The sequence below is a fragment of the Neoarius graeffei genome, chromosome 5, assembly GCF_027579695.1.
Source record: "Neoarius graeffei isolate fNeoGra1 chromosome 5, fNeoGra1.pri, whole genome shotgun sequence".
In the NCBI taxonomy this organism is placed as follows: Eukaryota; Metazoa; Chordata; class Actinopteri; order Siluriformes; family Ariidae; genus Neoarius; species Neoarius graeffei.
Window position 1 is genome coordinate 38,561,429 of NC_083573.1, and position 19,694 is coordinate 38,581,122.

Genomic DNA, 19,694 nt, shown 5'->3' on the forward strand with positions numbered 1-19,694 from the left:
CAAGTAGAGTTTTTATTTCGTCCTCGGTTGGTTCAGTAACATGCTCTGCCATTTTGTTTTTCTCTACTCACGGTAGCTGATAGCTTAGTAGTAGAGTAGCCAATCAGAGCGCACAATTGCTCATATCCAGTGAACGTGGATAGAATCATTGTGTTTAGTCAGTGACTCATTCTTAATAGCGGTGAATACAAACGTAACAGATTTTTGTGATACAGATTTATGATAATGGCGAATAAATGCTTTCTATAACTTTCACAAATGTCTATAATATTTTGTTTTATGAATGTGATGATTATGTCGTGAATCTACGGACTGAATGACAGTCATCCAGCTCAAATATGCACTTCAGGGATCATAGTTAGGGCTGTAGGTCTAAATTAGTATTGGGTTAGACATGTTAGGGCAGCACTGACAGCAGGTCATGGCTGGTTTCAAAGTAGGTAATAGGTGTTTATCGTGTGTGAACACTAACCCCGTCTAGTGTTGCCTCCATGGTTCTATTGTAGACAGTCAAGTCTGGAGCTCCCAAAGGTTGTTGTTCACATGTGCTCTGATCGTGGTCATGAAAAAGCACAATGATGACAAAAAGACAGTATGAGAGCTTGAGAGCTAATATTATACTGTTACTATAAGTAATGGAGCATAATTTTTCATGAGTTTACATGAAGTGCCATTAATCATAATCTGGTCTATTAACTGAACCATTCAAATAGCTCATCCAACCACATGGTTGCTAGGTGAAAGAATTTAAAAGGGGAGAAAAAAATAATTTCTGTGCAATATGCTTGAGTAAATCCCTGACAAATGTACAGGTTCGGGTTCAGCTTCTCTTTAATAGAATGTGTAAACAGCGTACCGTGCAAAGTAAATGTCACCTCTCACTCACCAGCAGTAGTTTAAGAGAGATGGTAATGATAAGAGCAAAAATGGCCATTCCACCCAATCCAATCATGTGAAGTGTCCTTCGTCCTGCCCGCTCCACCAGAAAGAGCTGATGCCCAACAGCAGAGTAAGGAAGTTAGGGTATTTCCATACAGTATATTTTGCTAAATTGTGACAATTATGATATTCTACAACAGGCTGAAAATACAGTATGTCTGCAAAAAATTTAACAGTTAGTCCACAAAATCGAATCGTACATGAGCTGATAGCTGACAAGGCACGGAGTGCCAGGTTGGCTATAAGCCATGTACAATGAGATTGAGTGGAATAACTGTTTTATTCTATCCACATTCACTGGATTTTGAGAAACAGAGCATTTTTATTTGGCAGTGGCTATTCTTACGACTCATTTTCCCTATTCTTACAACATGAACGTAAGTTCCGGTAGCACATGCGCAAATCAGTATCACTTATTCTTATGCCTCACCAGGGTCGTAAGAATTATGCTTATGGCATTGGGCGAAAAATATTTTTTATCTTTAGCTATTGCATGAAAATGACAAAAATGACCCATTTCAATAAAAACAGGCAAATAAAATAGAAATGATTTGCTACTTTTGGTGTTGCCTTTAAGGGCAACTTGGTTTCTTTGCCCTGTTTATTTTCTCTAAAACTTCCGTAGCTGCCCACGCTTTAAAGGTACATTGCAACTATGTAAGAAATAATTTCCTTATCCATTTTATTTTGGTGTCTAACATCACTATCTATTTTCATAATATGACATTTATAATTTTGAATTTTCTTCCTTGTAAAACATAAACTGCAGGTTGACTTTACACCACGCAGCCCAGGCAGACTGGTCAATATGACAAAAATGCAAATTGTACTTCTTAGGCCTTACATCTACTTTTTTGGTGTATAGCCACTGCCTTTTTGTTTTTATTTTTTGCAAATTCGATAAACAAAAATTTTATGTGCCGTCTTTTTGTCATGCCGAGGTATAGAATAGCTTTAGACATTCATTTAATTTTTCCTGGGACATTTATGTAATTTTCAAACTTCTTTGAGCTTTTGAACCAGTCTAAAAAAAAAATTCAACAAATTTTAATGCTTAAAGATGAAGAATGTAAACATACTGGCGAAATGACAGGAGCAATTTATGAAAAATGCTATAATAATAATAATAATAATAATAATAATAATAATTCTTGAAAAATAAAATAAAAAAGATACGTTCTTACCATCAAATACTTTCATTCCATATTTTGTTGCCTTTTTTTGTATATTTTGAGGTTTTGTTTTCGAGTAGAGTTTTTATTTCGTCCTCGGTTGGTTCAGCAACACGCTCTGCCATTTTGTTTTTCTCTACTCACGGTATATGAGCTGATAGCTTAGTAGTAGAGTAGCCAATCAGAGCGCACGATTGCTCATATCCAGTGAATGTGGATAGAATAAATAGTTATAGATCACATGTTATTATGAAAAGTATCATGCGGTGACAGACAACACCTTAATCATGCAGAATTTGTTATAACAGGACAATGCACACTTCTGGAGCACATAATGGTTTTAAAGAGGTTGTCAGCCAGGCTGATATAATGACAAACAGATCAACAAAACAAAGAACTGAAACTGTGGCGAGGAAAGAGAAGTTTGGAGAACTGAATCAGAGAGAGAAGTCGGCTGTATAGTTTACTTTGTCCTATTCAAAATGAAATAGTAGTGTTTAGGAAATTTGTTTGAGAGCCAGCAAACACTGTATATCACAAGCAAGTGTGTCTTTTTACATTTAAGCCTGCGATAGTGCACCATCATGTAAGCTAACAGAGGTGTCATGCACTCACAGAGACCACTGTGAAGATAGTGTTGACTATTCCTGCTCCGATAGTGACGTATATCGGGTCAGCGATATCTGCACACCGGAAGATTATTGTCGAGTAATAAAATACCTGGAGGCATACAGAAAAACATGAGAGATAAGTTAATGGGAAAAAAAGGAAGTGGTGAGAGAAAGTGAGGAAGATGGTAATACAAGTTGCACTTTCAACATATTGGAAATTCTTTCGTATCATGGAAAGAGCTAAGTTCGAAGCAGGATCCTGTAGGTTATGTTTAAAGGGTGCGTCTGGTGCCTCCAGACCCATAACTTAACTGGTATCTTAGATAGAAAAAGAAATTTTAGCACAATATAAGGAACTACATTGATGATCTGTACTCATGATGCTTAGTGAAGTAAACCATACGACACTCACAGCATTGATTCCAGAGAACTGCTGAGAGAGGTGCATGACGATGGCGATGATGATAGGCTGTCGGTAAACGGGGTTACGGAACAGCTCCAGGATGGAAACTTTTTTCTCCATGGCCACCTTACTGGCTTCTTCTTTCATCTCCTGAACATCATCCTCAATATCGTTGTTCCCACGAAGACGCACCAACACTGAAATTTATCCACAAATATTATGAAAACAAAAACCCGGAAGCTGTGCTAGCCTCATTTTGGTGAATAGCCTGCCATGTTCTGTGGACTACTTAGAAATGGATGTGCCACTGACCCAATCCATATCCTTTGATTTTCCAGCAAAAAATTAAGATTTTTTAAATTCAGTAATCTAAAAAATATTTAACAGTTATTCCACGAAATTGAGTCATACATGAGCTGATAGCCGACGAGGCGCGTAGCACCGAGTTGCTATAAGCCATGTACGAGTGGAATATCTGTTTTATTCTATCCACATTCACTGGATTTTGAGAAACAGAGCATTTTTATTTTTTGCAAATTCGATAAATAAAAACTTTATACAAAACGTCAAACAAAATAATTTCCGCTTAGAATGTAAACCGGCGAAATTACAGTAACAATTTGTGAAATAATAATAATTCTTGAAAAATAAATAAAGATACGTTCTTACTACCAAATACTTTTATTCTATATTTTGTTGCTTTTCTTTTTTTTTTTTGTATTTTCTGGGGTTTTGTTTTCGAGTAGTTTTTATTTCGTCCTTGGTTGGTTCAACAACACGTTCCGCCATTTTTGTTTTTCTCTACTCACGGTATATGAGCTGATATCCTAGTAGCAGAGTAGTCAGAGCGTGCGATTGCTCATATCCAGTGAATGTGGATAGAATAAATACAAATATGGACACACAAACCATTCCTATGCTCTGGGATCCTTCTGACAGCAGGTGTGTGTTTACAGGTTGGAATGCAATGACCACATGGAGAGAAAGTGGCAGGAAATAAAAAGATTTTGTTTCATATTTCTAAGCACTATTATTACGCGATACTCTCAGGCAGGCTTATAGGACTCGAGTCCAGGACTCGGGCTCTAGTCTGACTTGTGCGTTAATTTTAAGGACTCGTGACTTGACTCGGACTGGAGCACTGATGACTCAGACTCGTGCATTCAGACTCATAAATTGGAGACGAGGACTCGGATTTTTTCTTCATTTTTTGTAACATGCCGTAATAATTTGGCATAAGATATTTAAATCTACATTAATTTTTGTGGGGCGGCACGGTGGTGTAATGGTTAGCGCTGTCGCCTCACAGCAAGAAGGTCCGGGTTCGAGCCCCGTGGCTGGCGAGGGCCTTTCTGTGCGGAGTTTGCATGTTCTCCCCGTGTCCGCGTGGGTTTCCTCCGGGTGCTCCGGTTTCCCCCACAGTCCAAAGACATGCAGGTTAGGTTAACTGGTGACTCTAAATTGACCGTGAGTGTGAATGGTTGTCTGTGTCTATGTGTCAGCCCTGTGATGACCTGGCGACTTGTCCAGGGTGTACCCCGCCTTTCTCCCGTAGTCAGCTGGGATAGCCTCCAGCTTGCCTGCGACCCTGTAGAACAAGATAAAGCGGCTAGAGATGATGAGATGAGATTAATTTTTGTACTAATTTCATGCAAGAGTGTCACACCTCAGCGCCTTGGCACGTGCATTAGATAGACTCTTGGGCACGCTCTGGACAGCGCATGCACCAAGCAGACTCTCGTGTGCACCATAAACGACTTGCACCTGCACAGGATTAAGGCGCAAACAGAACGCTGATATTAAAACTGTGAAAATGCACTTACTTTGCAAAATATTGAGTTGCGTTGCTGACACATTACCGAGCCTTATTTCCTTGTTTGGTTTCCTGATCCCTGATTTCCTGTTTCTTGTATTTGATTCTGCCGAGTCTACGATAGCCTGTTTGTGCCTCGCTCGACCTGTTGCCTGTTTCACTGTTTTACGATTTTGCCTGCTGTTCTGGATTGTTTACCTGTCTTCATTTGTATTAATAAACACACCTTCTGCACTTACATCCGTCTCCCAACCATCTCTGACAGAATACTTCACACTCCCTGACAAAGATAAGCACATTCATCTGTTCACACGTCATGTTCAGGAACAAACTAATGTTAATGGCGCTAAAACAGCCACCGTCATATGGTGCGAATGGAGTCTCGTTCTCAAACTCAACTCGGATCAGTAGTGGACTCGACTCGAAATTTTTTTTAATGACTTGGACTTGAACAATGGGGACTCGAGACTGGACCCAGACTCGAGGTTTAGCAACTTGACTACAACACTGCGGTCAGGCCAAAACGACATTCCTAGTATGTAATATAAAGATGAACCTACAGTAGAACAGTACAGTAGTTTTACATGATCAATTTCAGGACAGTGGTGCAGAGGGTAGCGTTGCCACCTAACAGCTCGGGTTCAATCCTGAGCTCAGGCTACTGTCTGTTTTGCGCTGTGCAAGTTCTCCCCATGTCCATGTAAGTTTCCTCTGCATTTACTGGTTTCCTCCCACCTTCCAAAAACATACCAGGAGATAAACTGGACTTGACCAAAGAGTTGGCCTAGTGGTTAGCATGTCTGCCTCTCAACTGGGAGATTATGAGTTCTACTCGCGGTCAGGTCATACCAAAGACCATCATAAAAATGGTATCTACTGCCATCTGGTGAGGCACGCTGCAATACAGATGTGAGTATAGGGAATCAAACTCGTGGTTACCAGAGGACTAGCCTCCCCATTGTAACCCTAGCTATGTAACAGGCAAGAGGCCGAGGGCTATAGAAGTGGAGATTGGTGCCACCCAGTGTGCTTTGATAGCATGGGAAGGACTTTGATTTGATAGATAAATTAGCTGTACTGAGTTGCCCCAAGATGTGAATGTGTGTGTGTGCTGCCCTGGTGTCCCATCCAGGTTGTATTCCTGCCTTGCACCCAGTGTTCCCAGGATAGGCACCAGATTCATTACAATCCTAACTAGGATAAAGCAACTACTGAAGATGAATGAATGAACCTAAAATTTAATGTAGGATAATAATTTTTAGCATTGTTTCCTTTTAAGGATAATTAATTTGGGGCATAAGCATAAGAACAGCATAAGGATAAAGCTGTGGTTGTTCTCCAACTCTAACAAGAGACTCCTCTTACCCTGGCGAGCATTGTCCTCCTGCTTTAGGTTGATGAGCAGGTATCTGGGACTCTCCGAGCAAAACAGTAGCATGATGCTTTGCACTACTGCAGGCAACACCGTCAGTCCCAGCAAGAGTGGCCAAAGTTCTTGAGAACCTAGCAAGCTCTCTAAACCTAGGATCTGCCACAATAACATAACTGTAGAATTAGTCCTGCAAAGTTTAAAGAATTAAATACAACCCCGATTCCAAAAAAGTTGGGACAAAGTACAAATTGTAAATAAAAACGGAATGCAATAATTTACAAATCTCAAAAACTGACATTGTATTCACAATAGAACATAGACAACATATCAAATGTCGAAAGTGAGACATTTTGAAATTTCATGCCAAATATTGGCTCATTTGAAATTTCATGACAGCAACACATCTCAAAAAAGTTGGGACAGGGGCAATAAGAGGCTGGAAAAGTTAAAGGTACAAAAAAGAAACAACTGGAGGACCAAATTGCAACTCATTAGGTCAATTGGCAATAGGTCATTAACATGACTGGGTATAAAAAGAGCATCTTGGAGTGGCAGCGGCTCTCAGAAGTAAAGATGGGAAGAGGATCACCAATCCCCCTAATTCTGCGCCGACAAATAGTGGAGCAATATCAGAAAGGAGTTCGACAGTGTAAAATTGCAAAGAGTTTGAACATATCATCATCTACAGTGCATAATATCATCAAAAGATTCAGAGAATCTGGAAGAATCTCTGTGTGTAAGGGTCAAGGCCGGAAAACCATACTGGGTGCCCGTGATCTTCGGGCCCTTAGACGGCACTGCATCACATACAGGCATGCTTCTGTATTGGAAATCACAAAATGGGCTCAGGAATATTTCCAGAGAACATTATCTGTGAACACAATTCACCGTGCCATCCGCCGTTGCCAGCTAAAACTCTATAGTTCAAAGAAGAAGCCGTATCTAAACATGATCCAGAAGCGCAGACGTCTTCTCTGGGCCAAGGCTCGTTTAAAATGGACTGTGGCAAAGTGGAAAACTGTTCTGTGGTCAGACGAATCAAAATTTGAAGTTCTTTATGGAAATCAGGGACGCCGTGTCATTCGGACTAAAGAGGAGAAGGACGACCCAAGTTGTTATCAGCGCTCAGTTCAGAAGCCTGCATCTCTGATGGTATGGGGTTGCATTTGTGCGTGTGGCATGGGCAGCTTACACATCTGGAAAGACACCATCAATGCTGAAAGGTATATCCAGGTTCTAGAGCAACATATGATCCCATCCAGACGACGCCTCTTTCAGGGAAGACCTTGCATTTTCCAACATGACAATGCCAAACCACATACTGCATCAATTACAGCATCATGGCTGCGTAGAAGAAGGGTCCGGGTACTGAACTGGCCAGCCTGCAGTCCAGATCTTTCACCCATAGAAAACATTTGGCGCATCATAAAACGGAAGATACGACAAAAAAGACCTAAGACAGTTGAGCAACTAGAATCCTACATTAGACAAGAATGGGTTAACATTCCTATCCCTAAACTTGAGCAACTTGTCTCCTCAGTCCCCAGACGTTTACAGACTGTTGTAAAGAGAAAAGGGGATGTCTCACAGTGGTAAACATGGCCTTGTCCCAACTTTTTTGAGATGTTGTTGTCATGAAATTTAAAATCACCTAATTTTTCTCTTTAAATGATACATTTTCTCAGTTTAAACATTTGATATGTCATCTATGTTCTATTCTGAATAAAATATGGAATTTTGAAACTTCCACATCATTGCATTCCGTTTTTATTTACAATTTGTACTTTGTCCCAACTTTTTTGGAATCGGGGTTGTAGTAGCATTATGAAAGAGCATGTGATTACAGTATGATTACAGTGACGACGTAATGCCGTATGCACAAACAAGGTCATATAGGTCAAAATGAGCATGCAGGAAAATGTTTGTAATGCACGTTTCACCTGAGCTATGAGTATGCCAACAACAACCCCTAACTGGTGAAGGGTGCCAAACGCTCCTCTCAGTGCTGTTGGTGCTATTTCCCCCACATACATGGGGGTCAGACCTGTAAAGAGACCGCAGAAGATGCCAATGACCAGGCGCCCAATAATCACCATCTCATGCGATCGGGCCACGCTAGACAAGCCCATCAGCCCACCCCCGATCAGAGCCAAAATATTGCACAGGAGCATAGACTTGCGTCTGCATGAAAAAAGAGGAAAAGGGGGAAAAATTATCAGGTATTTCAATGACTGGATTAAAAATACACTCACCGGCCACTTTAATAGGAACTTGTTCTTGATTCTAAGATTCCTGTTCTTGGCTGCAGGAGTGGAACCCAATGTGGTCTTCTGCTGTTGCATGCTGAGATGCTTTTCTGCTCACCATGGTTGTAAAGAGTTACTATATCCTTCCTGGCAGCTCAAACCATGAATCTGGCCATTTTCCTCTGGCCTCTCTTATCAACAAGGCATTTGTTTCCACCCACAGAACTGTCAATGCTCACTCAATGTTTTTTTTTGTTTGTTTTTCGCACCATTCTGTATAAACTCTAGAGACTGTTGTGTGTGAAAGCCCCAGAAGATCAGCAGTTTCTGAAATACTCAAACCAGTCCATCTGGCTCAAACCAACACCCACAGTGGCCACAGTGAAAGAAAGTCACACTCTGAGATCACAGTTTTTCCCCATTCTGGTGTCTGAAGTGAACATTAACTGAAACTCTTGATTTGTATCTGTATGATTTGATGCATTGTGCTGCTGTCAAGGGATCGGCTGATTAGAGAACTGCATTAAACAGCAGGTGCATGGGTGTTCTTAATAAAGTGGCCAGTGAGTGTATATGCAAACATACATGCAATATTCCCATCTCATCTCATTATCTCTAGCTGCTTTATCCTGTTCTACAGGGTTGCAGGCAAGCTGGAGCCTATCCCAGCTGACTGCGGGCGAAAGGCAGGGTACACCCTAGACAAGTCGCCAGGTCATCACAGGGCTGACACATAGACACAGACAACCATTCACACTCACATTCACACCTACGGTCAATTTAGAGTCACCAGTTAACCTAACCTGCATGTCTTTGGACTGTGGGGGAAACCGGAGCACCCGGAGGAAACCCACGCGGACACGGGGAGAACATGCAAACTCCGCACAGAAAGGCCCTCGCCGGCCACGGGGCTCGAACCCGGACCTTCTTGCTGTGAGGTGACAGCGCTAACCACTACACCACTGTGCTGCCCTACATGCAATATTATTTTAATAAAATATTATGTGGTAGTTTAAGCTAAAAGAATTTCTGATCAAATATTAATAATCTAAATAATAGTTAAAAGGTGTTTAAATAATAAGCTAATAATGATTTTCAAATGAAAACCTTAATTTAAAAAAATAATAATTTTGCATTGTTGATTGCAAATAGGTAACACAAAAGTGTATCATTTTCAACATAATCATTTCCCTACATTCTCATTTTGTTCAGTGCAAGTGTTCCAGTCAGTACCTAACAAGTGTCTGGATTCCTGTAGAAAAAAAAATCTTCCACATCACCTCCACATGTTTCAAACATGTGTTATAGTTGGTTATCCAGATCTGTAGAGATGGCTTTTATATTAACTTTAGCAACCAAGACAACTTTTTACTTTTGTTTAACCAAAAAAATGTGTCAAAGAAATCAAGTTATTTTCTATTTTAAATTCTTTGTAGTATTCCTGATGAAATTTTGTATACTCTTGATACCATTTGAACCAGCTTTACGAGAGTGTCACCCAGGAGGCTTTTCTAGCTACAGTGGATAAAAGAAGTGTACACTTTTACATCAGAAAAATGATCGTTTTTTCTGATGTAAAAAAAAAAATGAAACCACAATAAAATAATTCCAAAACTTTTCCCACCGTTAATGTGACCTGTACAATTCAATTGAAAAACAAACAAATCTGTTAGGGGGGAAAAGTATAAAAAATTTAAAAACTTACAATAAGCTGGTTGCATAAGTGTGCACACCCTTAAACTAATACTTTGTTGAAGCACCTTTTGATTTAATTACAGTATTCAGTCTTCTTGGGTCGGAGTCTATCAGCCTGCCACGTCTAGACTTGATAATATTTGCCCACTCTTCCTTGCAAAAGTGCACCAAATCTGTCAGATTGCGAGGGCATCTCTTGTGCACAGCCCTCTTCAGGTCACCCCACAGATTTTCAATTGGATTGAGGTCTGGGCTCTGGCTGGGCCGTTCCAAAACCTTTTTGAGGTCATTGTCATGCTGAAAGATGAAATTCCTCTTCATCTTCAGCTTTCTAGCAGACACCTGAAAGTTTTGGCCCAAAATTGACTGGTATTTAGAACTGTTCATAATTCCCTCCACCTTGACTAAAGCCCCTGTTCCAGCTGAAGAAAAACAACCCCAAAACATGCTGCCACCACCATGCTTCACCGTGGGTATGGGGTTCTTTTGGTGATGTGCAGTGTTGTTTTTGTGCCAAACATACCTTTTGGAATTGTGGCCAAAAAGTTCAACCTTGGTTTCATCAGACCATAACACATTTTCCCACATGCTTTTGGGAGAGTTGATGTATTTTTTTTTTTTGGCAAAATTTAGCTGGGCCTGGATGCTTTTCTTTGTAAGAAAAAGCTTCCATCTTGCGACCCTACTCCATAGTCCAGACATGTGGAGAATACGGGAGATTGTTGTCACATGTAGTACACAACCAGTACTTGCCAGAAATTCCTGCAGCTCCTTCAGTGTTGCTGTCGGCCTCTCGGCAGCTTCCCTGACCAGTTTTCGTCTTGTCTTTTCATCAATTTTGGAGGGACGTCCAGTTCTCGGTAATGTCACTGTTGTCCCATATTTTCTCCACTTCTTGATGACTGTCTTCACTGTGCTCAATGGTATATCTAATGCCGTGGAAATGTTTTTGTACCCTTCTCCTGACTGATACCTTTCAACAATGAGATCCCTTTGATGCTTTGTAAGCTCTCTGAATGCTGGCTTTTGCTGGAGGATGCAACTGAGTAAATGTCTGAACTTTATTTGGGGTTAATCAGAGTCATTTTAATTGATGGTAGGTGTGAACCCAAAAAGACTGAATGCTGTAATTAAATCAAAAGGTGCTTCAACAAAGTATTAGTTTAAGGGTGTGCACACTTATGCAACCAGCTTATTGTACTTTTTTTTTTATGTTTTTCCCCCTACCAGATTTGTTTGTTTTTCAATTGAATTGTACAGGTTATAGGTCACATTAAAGATGGGAAAAGTTTTGAAGTAATTTATCGTGATCTCATTTTTTTACATCAGAAAAACCTATCATTTTACACTTTTGGGTGTGTATACTTTTTATATCCAATCAGTAAGTGCTCTTGATCCATATGCTACAGGCTGTCCATCCTGCAGTATAACTGCTCCAATGCCTTCTGAGCTAGCATCAGCATATCCAGAGCAGCCTGGGGAGCAGTTGGGGTTTAGGTGCCTTGATCAAGGGCACGTCAGCCATTCTTGCTGGTCCAGGGAACCAAACCAGCAACCTTTTGGTCCCAAAGCTGCTTCTCTAGCCATTAGGTCATGGCTTCCCCATATGCATCTCAACTGGGTTTTTACAGCAGTTTGTGACACATGACCTCTTACCTGTTTTCAGTCAGCTCTGTGCGTCGTACACAAACCAACTAGACAATCAGAGTATGCACGGCTGCACGGATTATTAATGGAATATAGCTGTAAACAGCTTAGTAGGAATGTTATCTTTTTCCAAATAAGGGCAAAAAACTGGAATATTTTCTGCACGTACAGTAAGTGTAGTGAGTGATAGATGAAAATGGAAAGAGTTAATTCTTTGATTTAATACTGTATTATTATCACACACTGGAGCAGATTATTTTTTAGTACAGTAATCCCTGCGCTAACTCAGCCAAGAAACCAGCTGTTGGCTTACTTTATTCAGCCCATCAAACTCTTATTCTCAGTCACTCACCTCCCGAACTTGTTGACCACAAATCCTACAGAGAGAGCCCCAATCATGCCACCAGCACTGAATATAGCTACAGCAAGACTTAATAAAAGCTCAGTGATGTTGGTGACATCTGTGCCTTGGCCGTAGCGCTCCAGAGTGGTATTCCTAAACAAGGCCTGTATTTTCTGTTCATTTCAGCCGAGAAAATGAGAGAGAGAAAGAGAGAGAGAGAGAGAGAGAGAGCATAATGAATCTCACAAAGAAACATCTACCTATAGTTAGCATGTATAGGAAAAAGGGTGCAGTATAAAGGAAATGGTTTAGTAAGACAAATATGTACGTATTATTATTATTATTATTATTATACCTCATAAGGTGCATTGATGACCCCTGTGTTGTAGCCAAACTGCAGCGAGCCAATGATTGCCGTGGACACACAGAACAACAAGTGACCAGTCACCTGCTTTCTCTGCAAATGAAGGAAGACAAACACCATTGATGAAAAGACAAATGCAAAAAAAAAAGAGCAGAGATGAGAGATGATGAGAGCAGGAAGGAGATGGCTGAGTTCAATACAAAGTGACCACATTAGATTAGTGTGGAAAATGGGGCATACAGCTGGCATACAGTACACACACACACACACACACACACAGACAGTGTTACAAAATCCTGGCAGTTCAGACATTTCTCATTTCTGCTTCTACTCTCATCATGAGGGAAAACCATCTCCATTACAACTGGTTACAAAATAAAGTAAGAAATAACATCAGAAGAACTGAAAGGAACTTGGACTGGTTGTCTTTATATTTTAATGGCTACATGTATAAACCTCTCAAAGATTTTTAACCTGACAGGAAAAAAAATTCATGCAACTATGAATCATTTCAAAAATAATAATAATTTAAAAAAAAAAGTCTAACATGTTCTTGCATGTTCTCCCCGTGTCCGCGTGGGTTTCCTCCGGGTGCTCCGGTTTCCCCCACAGTCCAAAGACATGCAGGTTAGGTTAACTGGTGACTCTAAATTGACCGTAGGTGTGAATGGTTGTCTGTGTCTATGTGTCAGCCCTGTGATGACCTGGCGACTTGTCCAGGGTGTACCCCGCCTTTCGCCCGTAGTCAGCTGGGATAGGCTCCAGCTTGCCTGCGACCCTGTAGAAGGATAAAGCGGCTAGAGATAATGTGATGTGTGTGTGATGTGATGAGTCTAACCCGAAAAAATAAATCTTCTAAAAGATTGAAATGAGCTTTGGTAAAGACACGTCCTCTGACTACAAAGACAGTTCAGTGTCTGTTTTCTGTGGTGAAATGTCGTGTAACATAATTGTCTCACATTAACGAGTACACACATATCTGACATTGTGCCTTGTGCGATGCTTAGTAAAATTCAAGCTTCAGCCCTGGTTTTTATTTATTTACTTATAGAGATTAAACGCCATGAAATGGGCAGTATACTGCAGATAAATAACTCGGAACTTGCTTATCTACTCTATTCAATAATCTGTATGTTTAAAATGAATTCACATCAATTATTATACATACAGGACACTTTTTACATGGAATAAAAACAAGTGTTCTATTCCCTTCTAGCGGATTTCATTCATTCGGTTTGATAGCATGCAATATTGTTCACATATCGCTTATCCTACATGTCACTCTATGCAATGGAGAACGAGCGCTGAATATGGTTTACGATATTGCATGGCTGTCAAGACAACATGACGTCACACGTCGGAGACGTAAAACTTCAACGCTAGTGAGTGACTGTGACAATTTGTAAACAAACATGGCCACCAGGTTTGCTTCGTTAAATACGGAAGATTTTGAGAGAATTTTGAAAGAGAAAGGCATTGAACATCCGAAAGGAATGCATTATAATAATCTCATTCTCATCTCATTATCTCTAGCCGCTTTATCCTTCTACAGGGTCGCAGGCAAGCTGGAGCCCATCCCAGCCGACTATGGGCGAAAGGCGGGGTACACCCTGGACAAGTCGCCAGGTCACCACAGGGCTGACACATAGACACAGACAACCATTCACACTCACACCTACGGTCAATTTAGAGTCACCAGTTAACCTAACCTGCATGTCTTTGGACTGTGGGGGAAACCGGAGCACCCGGAGGAAACCCACGCGGACAACATGCAAACTCCGCACAGAAAGGCCCTCGCCAGCCCCGGGGCTCGAACCCAGGACCTTCTTGCTGTGAGGCGACAGCGCTAACCACTACACCACCGTGCCGCCCCATAATAATAATAATAATATTGCCTGGCTTTTTTTCATGGTATATCAGATATATTTCATTCAGCTAGCATGATATTGAACTCGTTTTCGAGTCATTCAGTATCATGCTAGCTGAATGAAATATATCTGATATACCACTCAATGCCAGCCAATATTATTTAATTAGCACTCTAACAGTTTTTTTCCACTGTTTTTTTTTTTGCCCGTGTCCTGTTTTCTTGGGGACAGAAAGAGCCCTGGGGTCAATATGAATTCTTCAGTAACGACAGTACAAATATGAAAGTAGTTGCAAATGTGAGTTTTGAAACCAGTGTTTTACAGAAAATTTGCAGATACAAATCCTTCAGAAACTTTTTTTAATGCTTGGTATTAACAATATTGTGTTATAATAAAACTATGTGGGCAGCACGGTGGTGTAGTGGTTAGCACTGTTGCCTCACAGCAAGAAGGTTCTGGGTTTGAGCCCAGCGGCCGCCAAGGGGCAGCCAAGGGCTTTTCTATGTGGAGTTTGCATGTTCTCCCCATGTCTGCGTGGGTTTCCTCCAGGTGCTCCGGTTTCTCCCAGGTGCTCCGGTTTCCCCCACAGTCCAAAGACATGCAGGTCAGGCTAATTGGTGGCTCTAACTTAACTGTAGGTGTGAATGTGAGTATGAATGGTTGTTTGCCTCAATCTCTCAGCCCTGTGATGACCTGGTTAGGGCTAGAAGCAAGTAATTTCCTTGAGCAGATGTTTGCTTTGAGCTACTGCTGTTACATCAGACTGAATTTATTTCAGAGCTGAATGTAAATGAAGGCTGCCTGAAAGAAGCAAAACAAAACACATTCTACATTCCAGACATAACATACAGTGGTGCTTGAAAGTTTGTGAACCCTTTAGAATTTTCTATATTTCTGCATAAATAGGACCTAAAACTTCATCAGATTTTCACACAAGTCCTAAAAGTAGATAAAGAGAACCCAGTTAAACAAATGAGACAAAAATATTATACTTGGTCATTTATTTATTGAGGAAAATGATCCAATATTACATATCTGTGAGTGGCAAAAGTATGTGAACCTCGAGGATTAGCAGTTAATTTGAAGGTGAAATTAGAGCCAGGTTTTTCCAATCAATGGAATGACAATCAGGTGTGAGTGGGCACCCTGTTTTATTTAAAGAACAGGGATCTATCAAAGTCTGATCTTCACAACACATGTTTGTGGAAGTGTATCATGGCACGAACAAAGGAGATTTCTGAGGACCTCAGAAAAAGCATTGTTGATGCTCATCAGGCTGGAAAAGGTTACAAAACCATTTCTAAAGAGTTTGGACTCCACCAATCCACAGTCAGACAGATTGTGTACAAATGGAGGAAATTCAAGATTATTGTTACCCTCCCCAGGAATGGTCAACCAACAAAGATCACTCCAAGAGCAAGGCGTGTAATAGTTGGCAAGGTCACAGGGGCCCCAAGGTGACTTCTAAGCAACTGAAGGCATCTCTCACATTGGCTAATGTTAATGTGCATGAGTCCACCATCAGGAGAACACTGAACAACAATGGTGTGCATGGCAGGGTTGCAAGGAGAAATCTACTGCTCTCCAAAAAGAACATTGCTGCTCGTCTGCAGTTTGCTAAAGATCACGTAGACAAGCCAAAAGGCTATTGGAAAAATGTTTTGTGGACGGATGAGACCAAAATATAACTTTTTGGTTTAAATGAGAAGCGTTATGTTTGGAGAAAGGAAAACACTGCATTCCAGCATAAGAACCTTATCCCATCTGTGAAACATGGTGGTAGTAGTATCATGGTTTGGGCCTGGTTTGCTGCATCTGGGCCAGAACGGCTTGCCATCCTTGATGGAACAATGAATTCAGAATTATACCAGCGAATTCTAAAGGAAAATATCAGGACATCTGTCCATGAACAGAATCTCAAGAGAAGGTGGGTCATGCAGCAAGACAACGACCCTAATCACACAAGTCGTTCTACCAAAGAATGGTTAAAGAAGAATAAAGTTAATGTTTTTGAATGGCCAAGTCAAAGTCCTGACCTTAATCCAATCGAAATGTTGTGGAAGGACCTGAAGCGAGCAGTTCATGTGAGGAAACCCACCAACATCCCAGAGTTGAAGCTGTTCTGTATGGAGGAATGGGATAAAATTCCTCCAAGCCAGTGTGCAGGACTGATCAACAGTTACCGGAAACGTTTAGTTGCAGTTGTTGCTGCACAAGGGGGTCACAACAGATACTGAAAGCAAAGGTTTACATACTTTTGCCACTCACAGATATGTAATACTGGATCATTTTCCTCAATAAATAAATGACCAAGTATAATATTTTTGTCTCATTTGTTTAACTGGGTTCTCTTTATCTACTTTTAGGACTTGTGTGAAAATCTGCTGATGTTTTAGGTCATATTTATGCAGAAATATAGAAAATTCTTAAGGGTTCACAAACTTTCAAGCACCACTGTATTATGTCAAGAATTGCTCAACTAAGTAAATAGAAATGACATCCGTCATTACTTTAAAGATAGAGGGCCTTTTGATTTAATAAAATTAGTTAAATGTAGTTCCCTCTGAAATCTGGTCAGTGCGATTTATGTTTATTTTTCCCATATCTAAAAAAACCCTCGACTGGGAAGTTATTTAATTTGAGGGGATTCCTGAGCAAAAAATTTGCATGAACTTGCTCGCTTCACACAGTCAAGCAGACAGAGGAAGTCTGTGTGTGCATACGCAGGTTTCATTTCTTCTTCTTTTCCTTCTTCTTTTGGGTTTTACGGCAGCTGGCATCCACAGTGTTGCATTACTGCCATCTACAGGTTTACCTTGACCATGCACTGACACTTCCATCATTCTGTTGCTAAACGAACAGCTGATCACACCATGGTGCTCGCTGACTGCCGATATTTATTAGTTTGGTCCTGCGTTTTCTTTCCTTCGCAACATAACGTCTTTTCTTCTCGCTTTCCTTTATTGTAGTCGGTCTTTCACGTTTCATTCGCGTCCTCCATTTTTGTGTCCCGTTTCAAATTTGTATCCCACAATGCTTGCTTGAATGGGGAAAGCCCACCCTGTGATGCATGATATACAACCCCGGTTCCAAAAAAGTTGGAACAAAGTACAAATTGTAAATAAAAATGGAATGCAATAATTTACAAATCTCAAAAACTGATATTGTATTCACAATAGAACATAGACAACATATCAAATGTCGAAAGTGAGACATTTTGAAATTTCATGCCAAATATTAGTTCATTTGAAATTTCATGACAGCAACACATCTCAAAAAAGTTGTGATGGGGCAATAAGAGGCTGGAAAAGTTAAAGGTACAAAAAAGGAACAGCTGGAGGACCAAATTGCAACTCATTAGGTCAATTGGCAATAGGTCATTAACATGACTGGGTATAAAAAGAGCATCTTGGAGTGGCAGCGGCTCTCAGAAGTAAAGATGGGAAGAGGATCACCAATCTCCCTAATTCTGCGCCGACAAATAGTGGAGCAATATCAGAAAGGAGTTCGACAGTGTAAAATTGCAAAGAGTTTGAACATATCATCATCTACAGTGCATAATATCATCAAAAGATTCAGAGAATCTGGAAGAATCTCTGTGCATAAGGGTCAAGGCCGGAAAACCATACTGGGTGCCCGTGATCTTCAGGCCCTTAGACGGCACTGCATCACATACAGGCATGCTTCTGTATTGGAAATCACAAAATGGGCTCAGGAATATTTCCATAGAACATTATCTGTGAGCACAATTCACCGTGCCATCCGCCATTGCCAGCTAAAACTCTATAGTTCAAAGAAGAAGCCGTATCTAAACATGATCCAGAAGTGCAGACGTCTTCTCTGGGCCAAGGCTCATTTAAAATGGACTGTGGCAAAGTGGGAAACTGTTCTGTGGTCAGACGAATCAAAATTTGAAGTTCTTTATGGAAATCAGGGACACCGTGTCATTCGGACTAAAGAGGAGAAGGACGACCCAAGTTGTTATCAGCGCTCAGTCAGAAGCCTGCATCTCTGATGGTATGGGGTTGCATTAGTGCGTGTGGTATGGGCAGCTTACACATCTGGAAAGACACCATCAATGCTGAAAGGTATATCCAGGTTCTAGAGCAACATATGCTCCCATCCAGACAACATGTCTTTCAAGGAAGACCTTGCATTTTCCAACATGACAATGCCAAACCACATACTGCATCAATTACAGCATCATGGCTGCGTAGAAGAAGGGTCCGGGTACTGAACTGGCCAGCCTGCATTCCAGATCTTTCACCCATAGAAGACATTTGGCACATCATAAAACGGAAGATACGACAAAAAAGACCTAAGACAGTTGAGCAACTAGAATCCTACATTAGACAAGAATGGGTTAACATTCCTATCCCTAAACTTGAGCAACTTGTCTCCTCAGTCCCCAGACGTTTACAGACTGTTGTAAAGAGAAAAGGGGATGTCTCACAGTGGTAAACATGGCCTTGTCCCAACTTTTTTGAGATGTGTTGTTGTCTCCTCTCATCTCATTATCTCTAGCTGCTTTATCCTGTTCTACAGGGTCACAGGCAAGCTGGAGCCTATCCCAGCTGACTACCGTACGGGCGAAAGGCGGGGTACACCCTGGACAAGTCGCCAGGTCATCACAGGGCTGACACAGACAACCATTCACACCTACGGTCAATTTAGAGTCACCAGTTAACCTAACCTGCATGTCTTTGGACTGTGGGGGAAACCAGAGCACCCAGAGGAAACCCACGTGGACAACATGCAAACTCTGCACAGAAAGGCCCTCGCCGGCCGCTGGGCTCGAACCCAGGACCTTCTTGCTGTGAGGCAACAGTGCTAACCACTACACCACCCCTGTGTTGCTGTCATGAAATTTAAAATCACCTAGTTTTTCTCTTTAAATGATACATTTTCTCAGTTTAAACATTTGATATGTCATCTATGTTCTATTCTGAATAAAATATGGAATTTTGAAACTTCCACATCATTGCATTCCATTTTTATTTACAATTTGTACTTTGTCCCTACTTTTTTGGAATCGGGGTTGTACCTTGAAGACATGAAACGTCTTTTAATTAATAAAAATAAAGAAAAACTATTGAATTAGAAGGTGTTTTGAAACTTTTGACTAATTATCTATATATTGTGTAATAATTAGCGTTGAATAATTGGCTATGTGTAAATTACATCATGATTAAGTTGATCAACATTGCAGATATGTGCACTG

At 40.8% G+C, this 19,694-nt stretch overlaps 1 protein-coding gene across 2 annotated transcripts in view; it reads right to left on the reverse strand.

Annotated features, from left to right (window-relative positions):
- slc2a3b (solute carrier family 2 member 3b) overlaps positions 1–19,694 on the reverse strand; it is a 30,206-nt gene that overhangs the window by 7,941 nt on the left and 2,571 nt on the right. For both annotated transcript variants that reach the window (XM_060921635.1, XM_060921634.1), the window contains 8 exons: positions 12,597–12,698; positions 12,251–12,414; positions 8,251–8,491; positions 6,304–6,466; positions 3,135–3,322; positions 2,727–2,831; positions 887–991; positions 473–550 (listed from right to left, as the gene is read on the reverse strand). In XM_060921635.1, coding sequence (XP_060777618.1) covers positions 473–550; positions 887–991; positions 2,727–2,831; positions 3,135–3,322; positions 6,304–6,466; positions 8,251–8,491; positions 12,251–12,414; positions 12,597–12,698 — 1,146 coding nt within the window. The remainder of the gene's footprint in view (positions 1–472; positions 551–886; positions 992–2,726; positions 2,832–3,134; positions 3,323–6,303; positions 6,467–8,250; positions 8,492–12,250; positions 12,415–12,596; positions 12,699–19,694) is intronic.